At 30.8% G+C, this 17,704-nt stretch overlaps 2 protein-coding genes across 3 annotated transcripts; both read right to left on the reverse strand.

Annotated features, from left to right (window-relative positions):
• Positions 1–4,240: 4,240 nt before the first annotated feature.
• LOC137825522 (cellulose synthase-like protein E1) lies at positions 4,241–7,945 on the reverse strand. 2 transcript variants are annotated; one of them, XM_068631203.1, is made up of 8 exons: positions 7,385–7,945; positions 6,950–7,274; positions 6,727–6,864; positions 6,505–6,639; positions 6,044–6,256; positions 5,579–5,806; positions 5,125–5,472; positions 4,241–4,849 (listed from the first exon to the last, which is right to left on the reverse strand). In XM_068631203.1, the coding sequence occupies exons 1-8, from the start codon at positions 7,654–7,656 to the stop codon at positions 4,298–4,300; spliced, it is 2,211 nt and encodes a 736-aa protein (XP_068487304.1). In that variant the 5' UTR covers positions 7,657–7,945; the 3' UTR covers positions 4,241–4,297. The 2 variants fall into 2 exon arrangements, with proteins under 2 accessions (XP_068487304.1, XP_068487305.1); XM_068631204.1 differs by lacking the exon at positions 6,044–6,256 and having other exon boundaries at positions 7,385–7,756.
• A 2,531-nt stretch (positions 7,946–10,476) lies between these two features.
• LOC137825520 (cellulose synthase-like protein E1) lies at positions 10,477–14,534 on the reverse strand. Its single transcript, XM_068631202.1, has 8 exons — positions 14,126–14,534; positions 13,676–14,000; positions 13,455–13,592; positions 13,233–13,367; positions 12,693–12,905; positions 12,234–12,461; positions 11,784–12,131; positions 10,477–11,174 (listed from the first exon to the last, which is right to left on the reverse strand). The coding sequence occupies exons 1-8, from the start codon at positions 14,395–14,397 to the stop codon at positions 10,623–10,625; spliced, it is 2,211 nt and encodes a 736-aa protein (XP_068487303.1). The 5' UTR covers positions 14,398–14,534; the 3' UTR covers positions 10,477–10,622.
• Between the last annotated feature and the right edge of the window lie 3,170 nt (positions 14,535–17,704).

Consider the following 17,704-nt stretch of genomic DNA (forward strand, 5'->3'; position numbering starts at 1 on the left):
GCAAGTGACGAGTGCGCTGACGAAACCAGACCAATATTCACATGCTAAACTTTGATCATATCATAACTATTTTGTTTTCTTAACACAACTTATTTAACTTAATTGATGTTTCGAAACAAATGTATATGTGATTGATTTTATAGTTAGTTTAGTAATTTTATTTATGTGGGTAGGATTAAATCAGTAATGATACCAAATAAGAACATAGAGCAGAAAAGGAGCGTATAGATGGAAAGTTCCTTTTGTGTAGTCGCCGTCCACCACCACAGACTCATAAAATTCATTTAATGGGTGTCACTCTCCAACATACCCAGCAAATATAAGAACCACTCAAAACATATTAGGATTATGTTTCTAAAAATAGAAAAAATGATGTGGTGAGTATGATTTTGGGAGAATATGTTAGCATCCTCCAATAACGATTCAAGTATTTTTTCCACCCTCCAATTATGAGTTTCAATTGTAAGGTTAGAACTGAGAGAGATATGTTGTTTTGGATAGACTCAGTAGTCTTGAAATATAGATTCTCGATATTCTTCTCTTGGTCTATTGTTAAGAAGGCAATTGTGGAAAATGAGTTAATGGGGTTTGGGAGTGGAACTTAATTTGGAGAATGAGTCTTTTTGTTTGGGAGGAGGAGCAAGTAAGCCAGCTTTTAGAGATGATTTTCAATAAGAGGCCTGAGTTGGAGACCGCTGACAAATGGGTTTGGAAGGATAGCGAGTCTGCAGTGTTTTCAGTCATGTTTGCTTATGATTTATTAAGGGGAGAGGGAAACGAGGAAGATTCGAGAATGTACAATTTCTTTTGGAGGATTAAGACGCTTCCTTCAGCTCATGTCACAACTTGGAGAATGATTGAAAACAAGGTTGCTTCTGAGGTAAATTTGAAGAGACAAGGGATAGGGGTAGAGAGCAACCTTTGTTGTTTGTGCAGGGTGTCAGAGGAGTCAACAAATCATTTGTTCTTTGGATGCAGAGTTGTTTGGCTAGTTTGGAATGTTACAAATGGTTAAGAGCGAGTTCGGTTGATCTTCTTGCTCTTGGTCCCCATTTCGAACAATTCAAAATTATGGATGCGTCTTCTTTGGTCAATCTTATTATGGGTAATGTTTGGATCGCATTGGTTAGCGAGATTTGGAGACATAGGAATAATTGTTTATTTAGAGGTGGAGTGGTTGATCATACTGAAATTTTTTCCCTGACACAAGTTAAGGTTTGGTTTTGGATCTCTTCAAAGGTACAGTAAGTAAGTTTCTCATTTTATGACTGGTGCTTTGAACCCCTGGTCGATTTAATGTTACTATAAGGGTGGAGGGGTTGGTCCTAGATCTTTCTATTTCTCTTTAGTTGGTAGTGTTGGAGTAGAGAATAGGAGGTTCCATTATGGATTTTGATGTGTATGTGAAAAGGTGCTATTTGTTCTCTTACTTTGTATGAGGGTTAGACCATCCCTTAAGTGAGTCATTTTAATTTTATTGTTTCTTGCTGATAAAAAAAACCCCTCCAATAACGATGATTACACTTTATAATAATCGTACTCGTATGTAAAACTACAATAAATTGTTATCGAATTTTTAGATATTTAAGGATTGAATATGTTTTTGGTATCTGTATTATAATATAAAATTGATTTTTATTTTTTGTCCAAATTTTAGGACATATGAGTATTTGTAGTACGTAAATAATTAAAATGAATCTTTTTATATGTGGAATTGATTCAATTTGAGTTTTACTTGATCAAAACATTGTAAGTAGTTATAGTGGACATCAACCATTAAAACAACAATGAATTTATTATTGATGGTGCTATAACTATTTCCAATAGGTTGATGAAGTGAAATCTCAAATTGAATCAATTTTATATACAGAAAAATTTATTTTAATCATTTTCATACTAAATATATAGATGATAGTTTAAATGAAGGACGAAATCATATTTCATATTATAGAGTACCAAAAACATATTTTAACTTTTTTTTAAATATTAATAATGATTCTATAATTATTTTTAAAAATTAATTTAACTATTATTAAAGTTGTATTTGCAATATAAACCAGTGTAACAGGTAAGAATTCTAGATTTTTTTTTAATTTATCTTTTAAATGGATGAAGCTATATTAAGATGAAAGTACAATAGGAAAATGACGCAAATGAAAATAAAGGGCAAATATCACCAGACGTGAAAGTAAAGTGTTACCGAATTATAAATTTATTCTTTTATCTTTCTATTTATATTGATTTGATCTTTTATTTTTGAAATAATTATTTTCATATCAATATATATTAAGTATTAAAATAAATAAATATTGAATCGTTTTAGCTGACAACAAGTCTCTAGATTAAAATATGATAACAAAACTATAATCACATAAATATACATTAAAATAAAAAACAACTATATATATAAATGGCATAATAATTTAAAATTATATTAGAAATAACATAAGCGCCTTAAACAGTAATAAATATGTTTAAATTATTAAGGACCATTCTGTTATTGCATTATTATGCCAAGGACCATTCTGTTATTGCATTATTATACTAAGGACCATTATGTTATTGCATTATAATGGTAATGAAGAGAGTGGTCATTACATGAAATTGCAGAAGCCTAGTTTGTGTTTTAAAGACTATTTTCATTTTAAAGTTATGTTTCTCATTTTAGCTAATTTCTATTTTTTATTAATTAAAAAATTGTTGGACTTTCTAGTAATATTACATAAATATATTTTTTTTTCTTAATAGTTTGTATTTTTTTTAAATGCTACTTCATACTGGCTTTCTTAAAATATCAGTTTCTAAAGTTTAGCCGTCTATGAGGCAGGCTCAGACACTTCTTTTAAATGGCGTATCAGTGTCGACACTCGTAGGACACTTATTAGTGAAGGTGTTCAATTCAAAAAATATTTGTTGGATTTTTGAAAATTTTAGCACGATTCTAACACAATTTTAAAAGGTATAAATATAATAATTTTCTAAAAATTCAAATTTATTATATAAATTTTTATTATGATTATAAAAATAAGGAACAAATTCTTTTGAACCAATCATGAAAAATATCTTCATGCTCCCAAAAGAATCTCAAACATACTTTTGCACATAAATATTTATTTTTAATTTATATAATTCAAAATTATATAAAATATAGATCCGTGTCCCCGTGTCATACATTTTAAAAATTATACGTATCTCCGTATCCGTATCGTGTCAGTGTCCGTATCTATATCTGTGTTACATACTTAACAGTGAATTTGAAAATGGATAAAGAGAACCACCTAACAAAAATAGGACTAGACAAAAATAACCCTCAAATTAGTTAAAATTGATATATTTATAAATATGCTAAACAATTCTGGAGCTAACTCAAAAAAAAAATACACTATTTCGTTTTCATCTTAATTATTATATTAAAGAGTATTGAATTTGGAGTGATTTAAGAGAAAATACTAAATAAATTAAAGTTATTTGAATTAAAATATGTTTGAGTAGATTAGTGTGAACAAATTTATTAAAGTTTGACATAAAGAATTGTTTTGATTTCTCTTTATAACCTTTTTAATTTTTTACATTAATAAGAGAAAAGATATTTAGTTCTTGCTTTTCTATCCGATTCAATTGGATTCAAACTTAGCATATACTAGAAATAAACTACAAAAATTAAAATATAAAAACTATTTCAAATGTAAATACATAAGAAAAACCAATATTGTATTTTTTTTAAATCTCAGATAATATTTCTTACTTCTTGTATTTATACATTTACTTGCGTTTGGTTGTTCTCATTCATCCAAACGAGATATATCATAATCATCTTTACTATTAAATTTTTCACATCTTTTACTATAAGAAAATTATTGAATAGAAATAAATTTTATAGAAAAAAATAATTAGTTGTTACAGTGATTAAATTAGATATTATTTTAGAGAATAACAAAATTATTGGTTTCTAAATTAGTTTCTATTAGTGATAAATAGTTTATTAAATTGGTATCTAATTAGCTACTAAGGTTTTTTTTACAAAATTTAGAATTTAAATAATTGGAAATTCAAATTAACCTATAGTGTAATTAACCTCTAGCACAACTTAGGATGAATGTTTAAATTAATAACAAAAGTAATAATAATGCCATGTATTGAGAATATTTCTTTCCATTATTTCAAATTAATAGTATGACAATAAGTACATATTTTTCGATGGAAAGACAAAGATACTTGCATAGAATAATAGATAAAATAATGAAAGCAAAATGTCTTTTCTTATTAGAGGATAAAACAGAAGACTGCATAAATTTACTCAATTGAATAGTTTGAAGAACACACATGCAGTGAAAGCCACTGCAGTAGACTTGATAGAAACAGAAGTTGGCATTCTACCCTTATCCTTCCTCACAAAAATGGCTTGGTATAAGGGAATATTGATGACAACTAAAACTCCACACAAAAGAACTTGTAATGTCATTTTCTCAGCAGCAAAGGTACCTTTTTGAAGGACCAAATCCTTTAAAGTTAGAAGCAAGCAAAACAAATTGAGTAATGCAAGTGTTGCTAGAACAGTGAAATAAGGAGAAGATGTTCCAAATTCCATGACCTCTTTCTTGTAACGTTGAGCAACATCATCATCAATGACCTTTGATGTGAGTGAATATGATGAATTTGGATGTCCAAAGAATCCTAGGATGCCGTCTATTAAGGAAAAAAGAAAGGAACTTGTTTTCACGTACAACCACATTCTTGTACCATTCCACCAACCTTGGATTGATCCTCCCATACTCAAACCCTCAATCAAACTATAAGCAATTTCCCCAACAGTTACACATATGAAAGGTATACACCATAAGCTAGAAATCTGTTGATCCAATAGATAAAGCACAAAATGTTAACAACATTAAAGAATCATATAAAAGCATAACATGTTTATGATTTATGGATTTAAACCCCATTAATTATACATGAGCTTATATTTAACAGTGAGTATAAAATCAAACAATAAAAGAAGACAACTTTCTATGTTTCAACTTTTAGCTAATTATAAATTTTGTGTAATTTACAATGTGAATTTGTGTTTGAAAGAGGAAAATGTTGCAAAACTTGTGATTATTTTGTGAGAAAAAGTGATATTACCTTTGGAAAGAGGGAAACACCCTTAAGGATATAAAGTGAAGGGATGATGGAGTAATATAATACTGACAAGGAAGTGATGGCAAAGAAGTTGTGGTGCCAATATCCCAATAGTAGGCATATGTTGATCTTTTGATCACCATACCATTTAGGTCTGAACTTAGAAAGTGTAAGTTGCATATGACCTTCACCCCATCTCTTTAGTTGAACTAGTGTGTGAAGTAAGCTAGTTGGAGCAACACCAGAAAAAGCACTTATTGATGGGTTGTAGTATACTGATTTCCATCCATGTGCATGCATCTGCAACCCTGTTATCACATCTTCCACAAGACAGCCATATATTGAACCAATCTACAACAAAATAAATCATTTATTGTACTTTAATAATACTCAAGTATTATTATTGACTATGATTATGAATGTGACTATGAAAGTGTAAAAGAGATTAGTAAATCACTTTTTTTCCCCATAAGGTATTTTTCTCATAACTGCAATTTGCTAAAGCTTTCGATTCTTCTTCGAGTTCATGCAAGTTTACTTCAGTCACCTCATTCTCATTCTGATCATTCCAATCATTTTTGTATTCACGACTAAACTTCTTCCACCAGAGAGCATCTCTTCTAAGATAGCAACAAGTTCCAATAAAAAGTGGGCCACCAAAACCATCAAAACCATGGAGTTCTACCTTCAAAGTGATCAATAAAGTGTGAAATTATTTTTAGAGAAATTTATCCGTCTTCATCATAATAGCAATGCTATCTATGCCTAAAGTAAGAAAATTACTACAAATATATTTTCACCAAAATTATGTACATTTAAGAAAGACACATATTATCTTTTAGATAAAAAAAACAAATAGCAATACATATAGATGAAAATACTAACCATTTTTTTTATTACATCGACAATTTAACTAACTCACCTGCACAATATCTGATATAGCATTCGCGTAAAGATCATTCTTTCCAATATTATGAAAACATTGTGGAAATTGCACGTAAGCAATTTCTTGACCTTTATCTTCATCCATGAAAAAACACAGAGCATCTTTCACTGATTTTGAATGGGTGGAGTACATGTCACAATCCAGAAATAGAATGATTTTCCCATTACTAATCGTTGAAGACACTCTTAACTACATTAAGATAAAGAAATATAATGTCATACTCAATGTATTTGGATTGAGTAATGTTTCGTGAAAGAACTGATAACCTATATAGAGATTTATATAAATAATATATGGTAATTTAATTCAACTAAAATTTGGAAATTTTGTTGATGAGATATTAGAAGAATGAGTCGCAAGGTTATCAAGAGTTGTATACGTGATTCTCCATACAGATTTTGTTTTAAGAAGTGAAGGGTTGTAATTATGGACAGTACCAATGCATTTATAGCTCCAGCTTTGAAGTTGGTGTGATAGTGAGGTCTCTTTTCACGAGCCATATACACTAAGGTTGGCAAAGTACACCCATCTACGTCCTTTGACCCTTCTGACTCCTTTTTATGCATCAAAATCTGTTAACACAATCAAACATGCATCAAACTTTCTGCACATTTCAAACACATACTTTTACAAAACAAAAAGTTTAGAAATTTATGTACTTGAAGGATAGTATCGTGATCACGTGGAGAGGAATACGAATCCCATTGGGAAAAACCATTATGCTTTGACCGTGCTTCACTGGGTACACCCAACTTTGTTGCTTCTTCTACTCTCCTTTTCATTTCTTCGTATAATTTCTACACATAAAATGCAACTGAGTCTTCAAAATACATGTTGAACAAGTGAAATGAAAGTGAAAAGATGATTAATATAGGTGCATACATGGATGGTTGCCAAGTGTTTGACATAGTTATGGTCCTGTGATTTTGTTGAGTCAACACTGTTAAAATATGCAGCAGGTGACCTTGGTTCCACCTTATATCTCTTGCAGAACGGAATCCAATGCTTGGCAAAGGAAGAAGCTTCTAAAAGAGCATAAAAGGTTACATCTGAGCCTCCATCATCTGAGAGATACACGCTCAACTTCTCAGCTGCATAGTCATAAGCCATCACAGATAACACTGTATTGATCACCATCATCGGTGGCTCCACCACTGCATCTGCCGTGAACACAAAGATGTCCACTCCCGGGAACCTACTCTCATATCTGCCAAATTGAAATTCACACACACATAATCCTAAATCAGTACTTAAGTTGGAACATCCACGTTTCAAATGATCTAGAAGATGAGTGAAGTAAAGGTGGCAAAGATGAACCTCGAAGAGAGTCTGTTGGGGAAGGTTGTTCTGTAGACAATGTTCCATCGAAGGGCTTGATAAAAAACCCAATAGATACCCCCCCACACTTCTGCAACAAACAAACCAAGCCAAGCCCATTGGCCAGCTTCTCCTTTTGCAGGTATGTGAGTGAGTCTGAATGCCCAGACGAAGCATATGGCAACAAACAAAGAGACAGCATAGAGCCTCCGAATGTACCTTGCTTTGTCTTTCCTTGTTTCAAACAATGACTTCTCTTCACCACTCCCCATTGTGCCTTCTAACTCACTCCTCTCTCTTCTTGCTCTGCATCTTCACTTCACTTTCTTATATAGCTACAAAATCAATGATCTTCCATGAGCTACTGATGTCATTTTGGAATGGTTTTTGAGTTAATCCTCTTTCTTATACAGCCACAAATTATCTCTAATCATGCATGCTACCTCGAAGACTCCAAAGCAAAAGCCAAAAGCAACTGACGAGTGCACTGACGAAACCAGACCAATATTTCTACATTAACTTGGACCAAATCATACTTATTTTGTTTTCGTAACCAAACTTGTTTAACTTAATTGATGTTTCGAAACAAACGTATGTTTGATTGATTTTTATGGTTAGTTTAGTAATTTTATTCATGTGGGTCGGATAAAATCAGTGATGATGAGAAATAAGAACATAGAGCAGAAAAGGAGCGTATAGATGGAAAGTTCCTTTTGAGTAGTCACCGTCCAACCCCACAGACTCATAAAAATCATTTAATGGGTGTCACTCTCCAACCTACCCAGCAAATATAAGAACCACTCAAACCATATTAAGATTCTGTTTCTAAAAATACAAAAGGATGATGTCGAGAGTGTGATTTTGGGAGAATATTTTTGCATGCATGCTACCAATTATTTAGTTTCTAAATTTAGTCTCTAAAACCTTGGTTGCTAATTAGAGACCAATTTAGAAACTATTTAACAATAATAGAAAATAATATAAACTAATTTAGAAACCAATTTTTGTTTTAGTTTCCAAAATGGTCTCTAATTTAGTTACTATTGCAACTATTTATTTTGGTCACTAAAAATTGGTTTCTATTTCATGATTTTCTTTGTAGTGGTAAGAGTTGTAGATTTTTATTTTTTTTTGAATTTATCTTTTAAATGGATTAAACTATATTAAGTACAATAGCAAAATGACGTAAATGAAAATAAAGGGTCAAATTTCACCAGACGTGAAATAAAGTGTTACTGAATTATAAATTTATTCTTTTATCTTTCTATTTATATTGATTTGATCTTTTATTTTTGAAATAATTATTTTCATATCAATATATATTAAGTATTAAAATAAATAAATATTGAATCGTTTTAGCTAACAACAAGTCTCTAGATTAAAATATAATAACAAAATTATAATCACATAAATATACATTAAAATAATCTCACGACCATCACACAACTCACAAATTTCAATAAACTTCTCTCACAAATCTACTTTAAGATGCTATAATCTTAACGCATTCATTTTCTTCACACTTTGCTATCAAATCCTCACACTTTCACTCATCAATCCAAACACAGCCTACGTGAAATTGCATTAGGCCCAGCTAATTTGTGTTTTAAAGACTATTTCCATTTTAAAGTTATGTCTCACAGTGAAATCTCATTTTAACTAATTTCTATTTTTTATTAATTAGAAAATTGTTTGTCATTCTAGTAATATTACATAAATATTTTTTTTCTTTATAGTTTGTATTTTTTTTTAAATGCTACTTCATACAGGGTTTCTGAAAATATCAGTTTCTAATGTTAAAATTTAGTTAAATAAATTAGTGAAAATTTATATATTTATAAATATGGTAAACAATTCTGGAGTTAACTAAACAAAATACACATCACACAACTTCCTTTTCACCTTAATTACTTGTTTTTTTTTTTTTATCGGCAATACCTTAATTACTTGTAGGTTGTGTTAATATCGGGTAGGGAATTTGAGGGAGTGAATTTGGAGTGATTTGAGAGAAAAACCAGAAGAAAGTGATGTTCTTTAGATTAATGTATGTTTGAGTGAATTTGTGAGGAAAAATTTATCCGTAAGTGATATGATTATTTGAATATTTATTTTCTTGCTTAAGGGATAATGGATGTTAGATATTTGCTTTATTAGATATGTTATTTATAACATACATGTAGAAAATATAGTAAACTATTTCTCATTTTGAGAAAATAACTATATTTATTGGGATTTTTTTTTTTTACTTAAATGTGAGTTTTTTATTTGAAATGTCATGCAAACTACATAAATTGTTTTTACATCTATTTAAGTTTTATTTCACACATAACACTAATAAACATATTACTCTATGACATAATTAACATTATTCATAAATTTTGGTTAAGAATATGTTATTGTATAAACCGAAAAGGTCTTCTCCATGTCGTTTAAATTTTTGGGATCTTCGACTTCAACACCTAACTTGTCTCGATACTAGGTCTCTTCTCAGAAAAAGGAATGGTATCAGCAAAAGGTCATCGGATGCTAAAGTTAATAATAAATGTCACAAAACACGTATCTTTTGTCTTGGTCCTGACCGTGTATTTAAAGGGTCAAAGTGGGTTTATGTGTTGGTGAGCCCGATTTATCATAACTTACCAAGTTAATCTTATGATTATGAGAGATTTCGTACACATGAGTTATGTTTAATTAGTTACCTTAGACCGTGGTTAATCTTGGATCATCAGGATATGTTAAACTTTTGGAGGGTTCGGTCATGGTTGGCCTTATAGTACATAATCCCAATAAATCAACTCCTCAAAATTTAATCACCAAAATAAATTTTTGCGCTCACAAAAATTCAAACAAACAAAGCTAGCAAGAAATCAAATAACTAAAAGAGTTCCGTAATTATACACCAATAATTATACTTTTTGAATAATAATTCAAGTTTGAGTCCTAAGTCTTATGTTCAGTCCTTTTATGTTGTTTCATATATACTATCTGGATGATATAAATATATATTAGGTTTTTCTCTAGTGTAATTAACCTCTAGCATAACATAGGATGAAGGTTTAAATTAATAACAGAAGTAATAATAACGCCATGTATTGACAATATTTCTTTCCATTTCAAATTAATAATATGACAATAAGTACATATTTTTCAATGGAAAGGCAAAAATATTTAGATAAAATAATGAAAGCAAAATGTCTTTGCCCATTAGAGGGTAAAACAAAAGACTACATCAATATACTCAATTGAATAGTTTGAAAAACATACATGCAGTGAAAGCCAATGTAGTAGACTTGATAGAAACAAAAGTTGGCATTCGACCCTTATCCTTCCTCACAAAAATGGCTTGGTATAAGGGAATATTGATGACAACTAAGAATCCACACAAAAGAACTTGTAATGTCATTTTCTCAGCAGCAAAGGTACCTTTGTGAAGGACCAATTCCTTTGAAGTTAGAAGCAAGCAAAACAAATTGAGTAATGCAAGTGTTGCTAGAACCGTGAAATAAGGAGAAGATGTTCCAAACTCCATGACTCTTTTCTTGTAACGCTGAGCAACATCATCATCAATGACCTTTGATGTGAGTGAAAATGATGAATTTGGACGTCCAAAGAACCCTAGGATACCGTCTATTAAGGAAAAAAGAAAGGAACTTGTTTTCACGTATAACCATATTCTTGTACCATTCCACCAACCTTGGATTGATCCTCCCATACTCAAACCCTCAATCAAGCTATAAGCAATTTCCCCAACAATTACACATGCGAAAGGTATAAACCATACGCTAGAAATCTGTTGAACCAAAACATTAAGTACAAAATGTTAACAACATTAAAGAATCATATAAAAACATAACATGTTTATGATTTATGCATTTAGTTCACTCATGATATTTTTCATCTCAATTTCTCATTCATATAATTAGTAAATTAAAAACAAATATAAAAATATAATTAGACGAATATAAGTCCTAAGTATCAAAATATTTTTGAAGAAATATACTCAACTTTCGATTTCATTAATATACGCAATTGGTAACATGGCACAAAATTCCATTTCAAAGTAGAAATTCAAAGTTAAAACTAACATACCAGAAAAATTGATGAAAATAATAATTTGAGGAAAAGTTCATAAATTAAAAAACAAACTAGCTTATTAAAATCCAATTAAATAAAAATGCCTCTAAAACCCCACTAATTATATATCAGCTTAAGTGGCAAAGATTTGGTTTAACATTGAGTATAAAGTCAAACAATAAAAGAAGAAAACTTTCTACGATTCAACTTTTACCTAATTATAAATTTTGAGTAGTTTACAATGTGAATTTGTGTTTGATAAGGAGTTTCAAAAAAGAAAATGTTTCAAAAGTTGTGATTGTTTTGTGAGAAAAAATGATATTACCTTTGGAAAGAAGGAAACACCCTTAAGGAGATAAAGTGAAGGGATGATGGAGTAATATAGTACTGACAATGAAGTGATGGCAAAGAAGTTGTAGTGTCCATATCCCAATAGTAAGCCTAGGTTGATCTTTTCATCACCATACCATTTAGGTCTGAACTCAGAAAGTAAAAGTTGCACTTGACCTTCACCCCATCTCTTCATTTGAACTAGTGTGTGAAGTAAGTTCGTTGGAGCAATGCCAGAAAAAGCACTTATTGATGGGTTGTAGTATACTGATTTCCATCCATGTGACTGTATTTGCAACCCTGTTATCACATCCTCCACAAGACATCCATATACTGAACCAATCTACAAAAAAATAATCATTTATTGTACTTTAATAAATGCTCAATATTATTGACTATGATTATGAATGTGACTATGAAACTGTAAAAGAGATTAGTAAACCACCTTTTTCCCCCATAAGGTATTTTTCTCATAACTGCAATTTGCTAAAGCCTTTGATTCTTCTTCTAGTTCATGCAAGTTTACTTGAGTCACCTCATTCTCATTCTCATCATTCCAATCATTTTTGTATTCACGACTAAACTTCTTCCTATAGAAAGCATCTCTTCTAAGATAGCAACAAGTTCCAATAAAAATAGGGCCACCAAAACCATCAGCACCATGGAGTTCTACCTTCAAAGTGATCAATAGAGTGTGAAATTATTTTTAGATAAACATATCAATATTTATCATAATAGCAATGTTATCTATGTCTAAAGTAAGAAAATTACTACAAATATATTTTCACAAAAATTATGTACATTTAAGAAAGACACGTGTCATCTTAGAGATAAAAAAAATTAATATAGAAATATGGACAGGTAGATGAAAAAATCTATTACATCAATAATTTAACTAACTCACCTCCACAATTTCTGATAGAGAATTGCCGTAAAGATCATTTTTTCCAATGTTATCAAAAGATTGTGGAAATTGCACATAAGCAATTTCTTGGCCTTTATCTTCATCCATGAAAAAACATAGAGTATCTCTCACTGATTGTGAATGGGTGGAGTACATGTCACAATCTAGAATTAGAATGATTTTCCCATTGCTAATCGATGAAGACACTCTTAGCTACATCAATGTAAAGAAATATAATGTCATGTTCAATGCACCTCGATCGAATAATATTTCGTGAAAGATTACTAACCACGCCATGTAGAGATTTATATAAATAATTTATCGTATTTTATTTCAATTAAAATTTGAAAATTTTGTTTATGAGATATTAGAAGAATAAGTCACAAGGTTATTTAAAACTCTTTATAATATATATAGAGAGATAGCTAGATAGAAATAATAACATATATATTAATTTATTGCTATCTACTTTATTGGGATGTGATTCTCCATCCAAATTTTGTTGTAAGGAGAGTGAAGGGTTGTAATTATGTATGGTACCAATGAATTTATAGCTCCGGCTTTGAAGTGGGTGTGATATTGAGGTCTCTTTTCACGAGCCATATACACTAAGGTTGGCAAAATACACCCGTCTACGTCCTTTGACCCTTCTGTGTCCTTTTTATGCATCACTATCTGTTAACACAATCAAACATGCATCAAACTTTCTGTACATCTCAAACACATACTTTTACAAAACAAAAACTTCAGAAATTGATGTACTTGAAGGATAGTATCGTGATCACGTGGAGAGGAATACGAATCCCATTGGGAAAAACCCTTATGCTTTGACCGTGCTTCACTGGGTACACCCAACTTTGTTGCTTCTTCTACTCTCCTTTTCATTTCTTCGTATAATTTCTACACATAAAATGAAACTGAGTCTTCAAAATACTTGGTGAACAAGTGAGATGAAAGTAAGAAGATGAGTAATAGGTGCATACATGGATGGTTGCCAAGTGTTTGACATAGTTATGGTCCTCTGATTTTGTTGAAGCAACAGTGTTAAAATAGGCAGCAGGTGATCTTGGTTCCACCTTAAATCTCTTGCAGAATGGAATCCAATGCTTGGCAAAGGAAGAAGCTTGTAAAAGAGCATAAAAGGTTACATCTGAGCCTCCATCATCTGAGAGATACACGCTCAACTTCTCAGCTGGATAGTCATAAGCCATCACAGATAACACTGTATTGATCACCATCATCGGTGGCTCCACCACTGCATCTGCCGTAAACACAAAGATGTCCACTCCCGGGAACCTACTCTCATATCTGCCAAATTGAAATTCACACACACATAATCATAAATCAGTACACTACAAAAAAATCAGATTTATAGACAGATTTTTATCCACAGAGTCCATAGAAACATCTACGTAAAGGTGACAAAGATGAACCTTGGAGTGAGTCTGTTGGGGAAGGTTGTTCTGTAGACCATGTTCCATCGAAGGGCTTGATAAAAGATCCAATAGATGCCACCCCACACTTCTGCAACAAACAAACCAAGCCAAGCCCATTTCCCAGCTTCTCCTTTTGCAGGTATGTGAGTGAGTCTGAATGCCCAGACAAAGCATATGGCCACAAACAAAGAGACAGCATAGAGCCTCCGAATGTGCCTTGCTTTGTCTTTCCTTGTTTCAAACAAAGAGTCCTCTTCACCACTCCCCATTCTGCCTTCTAACTCACTCCTCTCTCTTCTTCTTCTGCATGTTCAGTTCGGTTTCTCATATAGCTACAAAATCAATGATCTTCCACGAGTTTCAATATAACATGACGTGTCATTCTGTGCCATGAGGTACGCATGTCATTTTAAAATGGTTTTTGAGTTAATCCTCTTTCTTATACACCCGCAAGTTATGCTGCATTGACTTCCAAAGCAAAAAGCATGTGACAAGTGCGCTGATGAATCCAGATGAATATTTCCATATGCTCAACTTTGACCAAATCATACGTATTTTGTTTTCTTAACAATATCAGTTGTATGATATTTTCTGTAGTTTAATATACACGAAAATCTATTTTTTTTAATTTAATTTTGGAAAGTGTATGGATAGCAATGGTAAGTGAGATTTGGAGGCATATATTACGAAGTGGACTTTAAGCCTAACTCAACCCCATAAAACCGGCTCATAGGGTTGAGGTTTGCACCTATTTATATACAATGAAAGGCTCTAATCTCTAGTCGATGTGGGATCTCCAACAGCGTAGGAGTAAACACATCTTTAAAGATGAAGTGATGGATCATTCTGAAATTTTCTTCGTGGCTCAATTAAAAGTTTGGTTTTGGATAACTTCTAATGTTTATTCAGCTTGTTTTTTCTTTTTTGACTAGTGTCTTGACACATGATGTGCATGTATTTGATTAAATATAAGTTATTTGTTTAGGTCGATTAGATTTTTGTGTGAGGGTCTGTTTTCGTTATTGTTTTGGTCTTTAGAAACCTGTTTTCTAATAATTAATAGGAAGTTAGTGACAAGTTTATGATGAGGAATGCATTATTTGTTTATATGTGATTTTGTATATAGCTCATATCATAGTTCTTATTTATTAATTATTTTTTATTGTTGATAAAAAAAATTGATCCTTTTGACAGAAAAAAAAAATTATAAACAAAAATAGTTCAAAAAAAAAGAGTGTTTGATTTGAGAAAAATAAATTAAGTAGAAAAATAGATATGGATCTCATAATTTTGAGTAAAGTGAAGATTGTGAAACGAAACTTTGCATGCCGTGTGTTATTTCTGGAAAGTTGCTTTTGTGTTTTTAATTATTTTGTGTGTTTAACGTGTTATTAAAATTGTTAACGTGTTTGAAGGGTGAATGAGAATGGAGGAGTTGTTAGTTAATAAAAGAGTCAAAGTTCTTGCATTATTGCAAGGATCCATGTGAGTTTTAATGAATGGAGTGTATAAAATAGGAGGTTGAAGATTTGTGATTTATTTAAGAGTTAATGTGGTGGCAGTTTCAATAAACAACTAATTTAATTAATTATTTTTCACGTGGATACGCAAGGGACTGTTTGGTTGAACGAACATATATAATATACACAACTTTATTTTAGCAGATAATGATGAATGCAACATTCCATAAGCCTGGCACTTCTCAGTTATTATGCTTCCAAAATCATAAACTAAGAACATTGTTTCAATCATAAACTAATGCATATTTTTTAATGTCACAGTTTTCTTTTCAATTCATTTTTTACTGTTGAAAACCTCACAACCATGCCCAACAACAATTTAAACAATTTTTCTTTGTAGTGTAAAGGGATAATTTGAAAATCACTTTGAATATCAATTATGGTAACACTTGATGGGTTTGTGTTTGAGTGTTATTGGGCGTGAATGAATGATTAAACGTGTGTTGTGAAAGAGAAGAAGAGAAAAAAAAGGAGAGTGGACAAATGTGAATAGGTGAATGGTAGCGTGAAGAAGAGAGACTTAGGTGAGGTGAATGATTGTCATGGCAAAAGAAAACTCTATTATTTATAAATCCAAACTAAATAAAGTATATCAATAATATCTTTAAGTTTAGTTACTTATAATGTAAAATAAAAATATTTTTTTAGTGTCTAAATTATCATGTATATCACGAAGTGAAAGGGTAGGTATAAATCACTATAGTCTACATAAAAGATTTGATTTTACTTATTTTTTATGGTACTTCAGCCCTTAGCATGTTTACACGTGTCTTCATTTTTTTGGTTTGACAAATAAGGTCTATTATGATGTATGAAATGTGGTTAGAGGCTTGTTCTCACCTTGGACAGCGGGATATAGTCTGTTAGTCATTGACACATTGATGATCAGACCAATTTTTTGACCAGATGCAATGCATAAAGATGCAATGCATAAAGGTGGAAGATTTTTTTTTTTTGGAAATTATATATTTTATATGATAGTTATAGCATAGGGATGTGTTCAGGATGTTGGGGATGTTGATTCCATATGAGTTTTGTAGAGATGTTGTAATTTTGTGGATTGTAATTTTCTTTTTTTTTTTTAAGGATTTTTTTATACATAACCTTGTATGGGTTGGGGTATTTATGTACTCTTTTATTTATATATTCTTTTTCTTATTAAAAAAAATCATGTATATACCAGGAACAAACAAATTTAAGTCTGCAAGTTTTAAGTATTTATAAATATGAATTTTTAATCACACTTTTATTAATCTAAGTTATCTTTCTTAACTTAACATAAATATCGTATTCTCTTTTTCAACACACAATTAAATTGCTAACATAAATCATAAATAAAATAATCAGTTTGAGAAAAAAATTCCACCAACATTACTAGAGTGACACCCATTAATTGGATTTTGAAAATTATGTCCAATTTGAGAATTAACATTGTACAAGAAAATGTTTAAAACAAAGAATTTTTACGATCGACATAAAAAAGGTGTGCAATATTTAATATTAGCTAAAGATATAATTAACATACCATATTACGAAGTGGACTTTAACCCTAACTCAACCCCATAAAACCGGCTCAATGGGGTGAGATTTGCATCCACTTATATACTATGAAAGGCTCTCATCTCTAGTCGATGTGGGATCTCCAACATTAACTTAAATCTCTAACCACGAAGTAACTTATTTGATGTATGTAGTAATATATTTTATGTTGGTCGTATCCATATGTGAAATAATGATTTTTTATGTCAAACTATACACAATACAACTATTAAGATTATATATGTAGGTTGTTAAAATAATAATAAAAGTTATATTAAATAATATAATAATTCAAATCTTATAATTCGGTTATGGCTTGGTCTACCTTAAAAAATAACGAGATAAATCATGAGAAATGGAATGACAATAATTATAGTTTACAAGGACAAAGATACTAAAAAAAAAGTTTGAACGATAAGTTGCACAAAAGAAATGATAATGAAGGTGAATATCAACAAGAAAGAATTAAATGTGTTTTAAACTTTATTTAAAGTTTATCTCCATGTTATTCACAACT

This window comes from Phaseolus vulgaris, chromosome 8 (assembly GCF_000499845.2).
Source record: "Phaseolus vulgaris cultivar G19833 chromosome 8, P. vulgaris v2.0, whole genome shotgun sequence".
Taxonomy (NCBI): Eukaryota; Viridiplantae; Streptophyta; class Magnoliopsida; order Fabales; family Fabaceae; genus Phaseolus; species Phaseolus vulgaris.

What these genes read in the sequence shown, in the direction of transcription:
- LOC137825522 (XM_068631203.1), bottom strand. Translation starts at nt 7,656, where the DNA reads ATGGGGAGTGGTGAAGAGAAGTCATTGTTTGAAACAAGGAAAGACAAA. An exon ending in AACACTTGGCAACCATCCAT is followed by an intron (nt 6,865 to 6,949) that starts GTATGCACCTAT and finishes TTTTATGTGTAG; the next exon opens with AAATTATACGAAGAAATGAA. An exon ending in ATCACGATACTATCCTTCAA is followed by an intron (nt 6,640 to 6,726) that starts GTACATAAATTT and finishes TTGTGTTAACAG; the next exon opens with ATTTTGATGCATAAAAAGGA.
- LOC137825520 (XM_068631202.1), bottom strand. Translation starts at nt 14,397, where the DNA reads ATGGGGAGTGGTGAAGAGGACTCTTTGTTTGAAACAAGGAAAGACAAA. An exon ending in CCGGAGCTATAAATTCATTG is followed by an intron (nt 12,906 to 13,232) that starts GTACCATACATA and finishes ACATTGATGTAG; the next exon opens with CTAAGAGTGTCTTCATCGAT. An exon ending in GTGTTTCCTTCTTTCCAAAG is followed by an intron (nt 11,175 to 11,783) that starts GTAATATCATTT and finishes TTGGTTCAACAG; the next exon opens with ATTTCTAGCGTATGGTTTAT.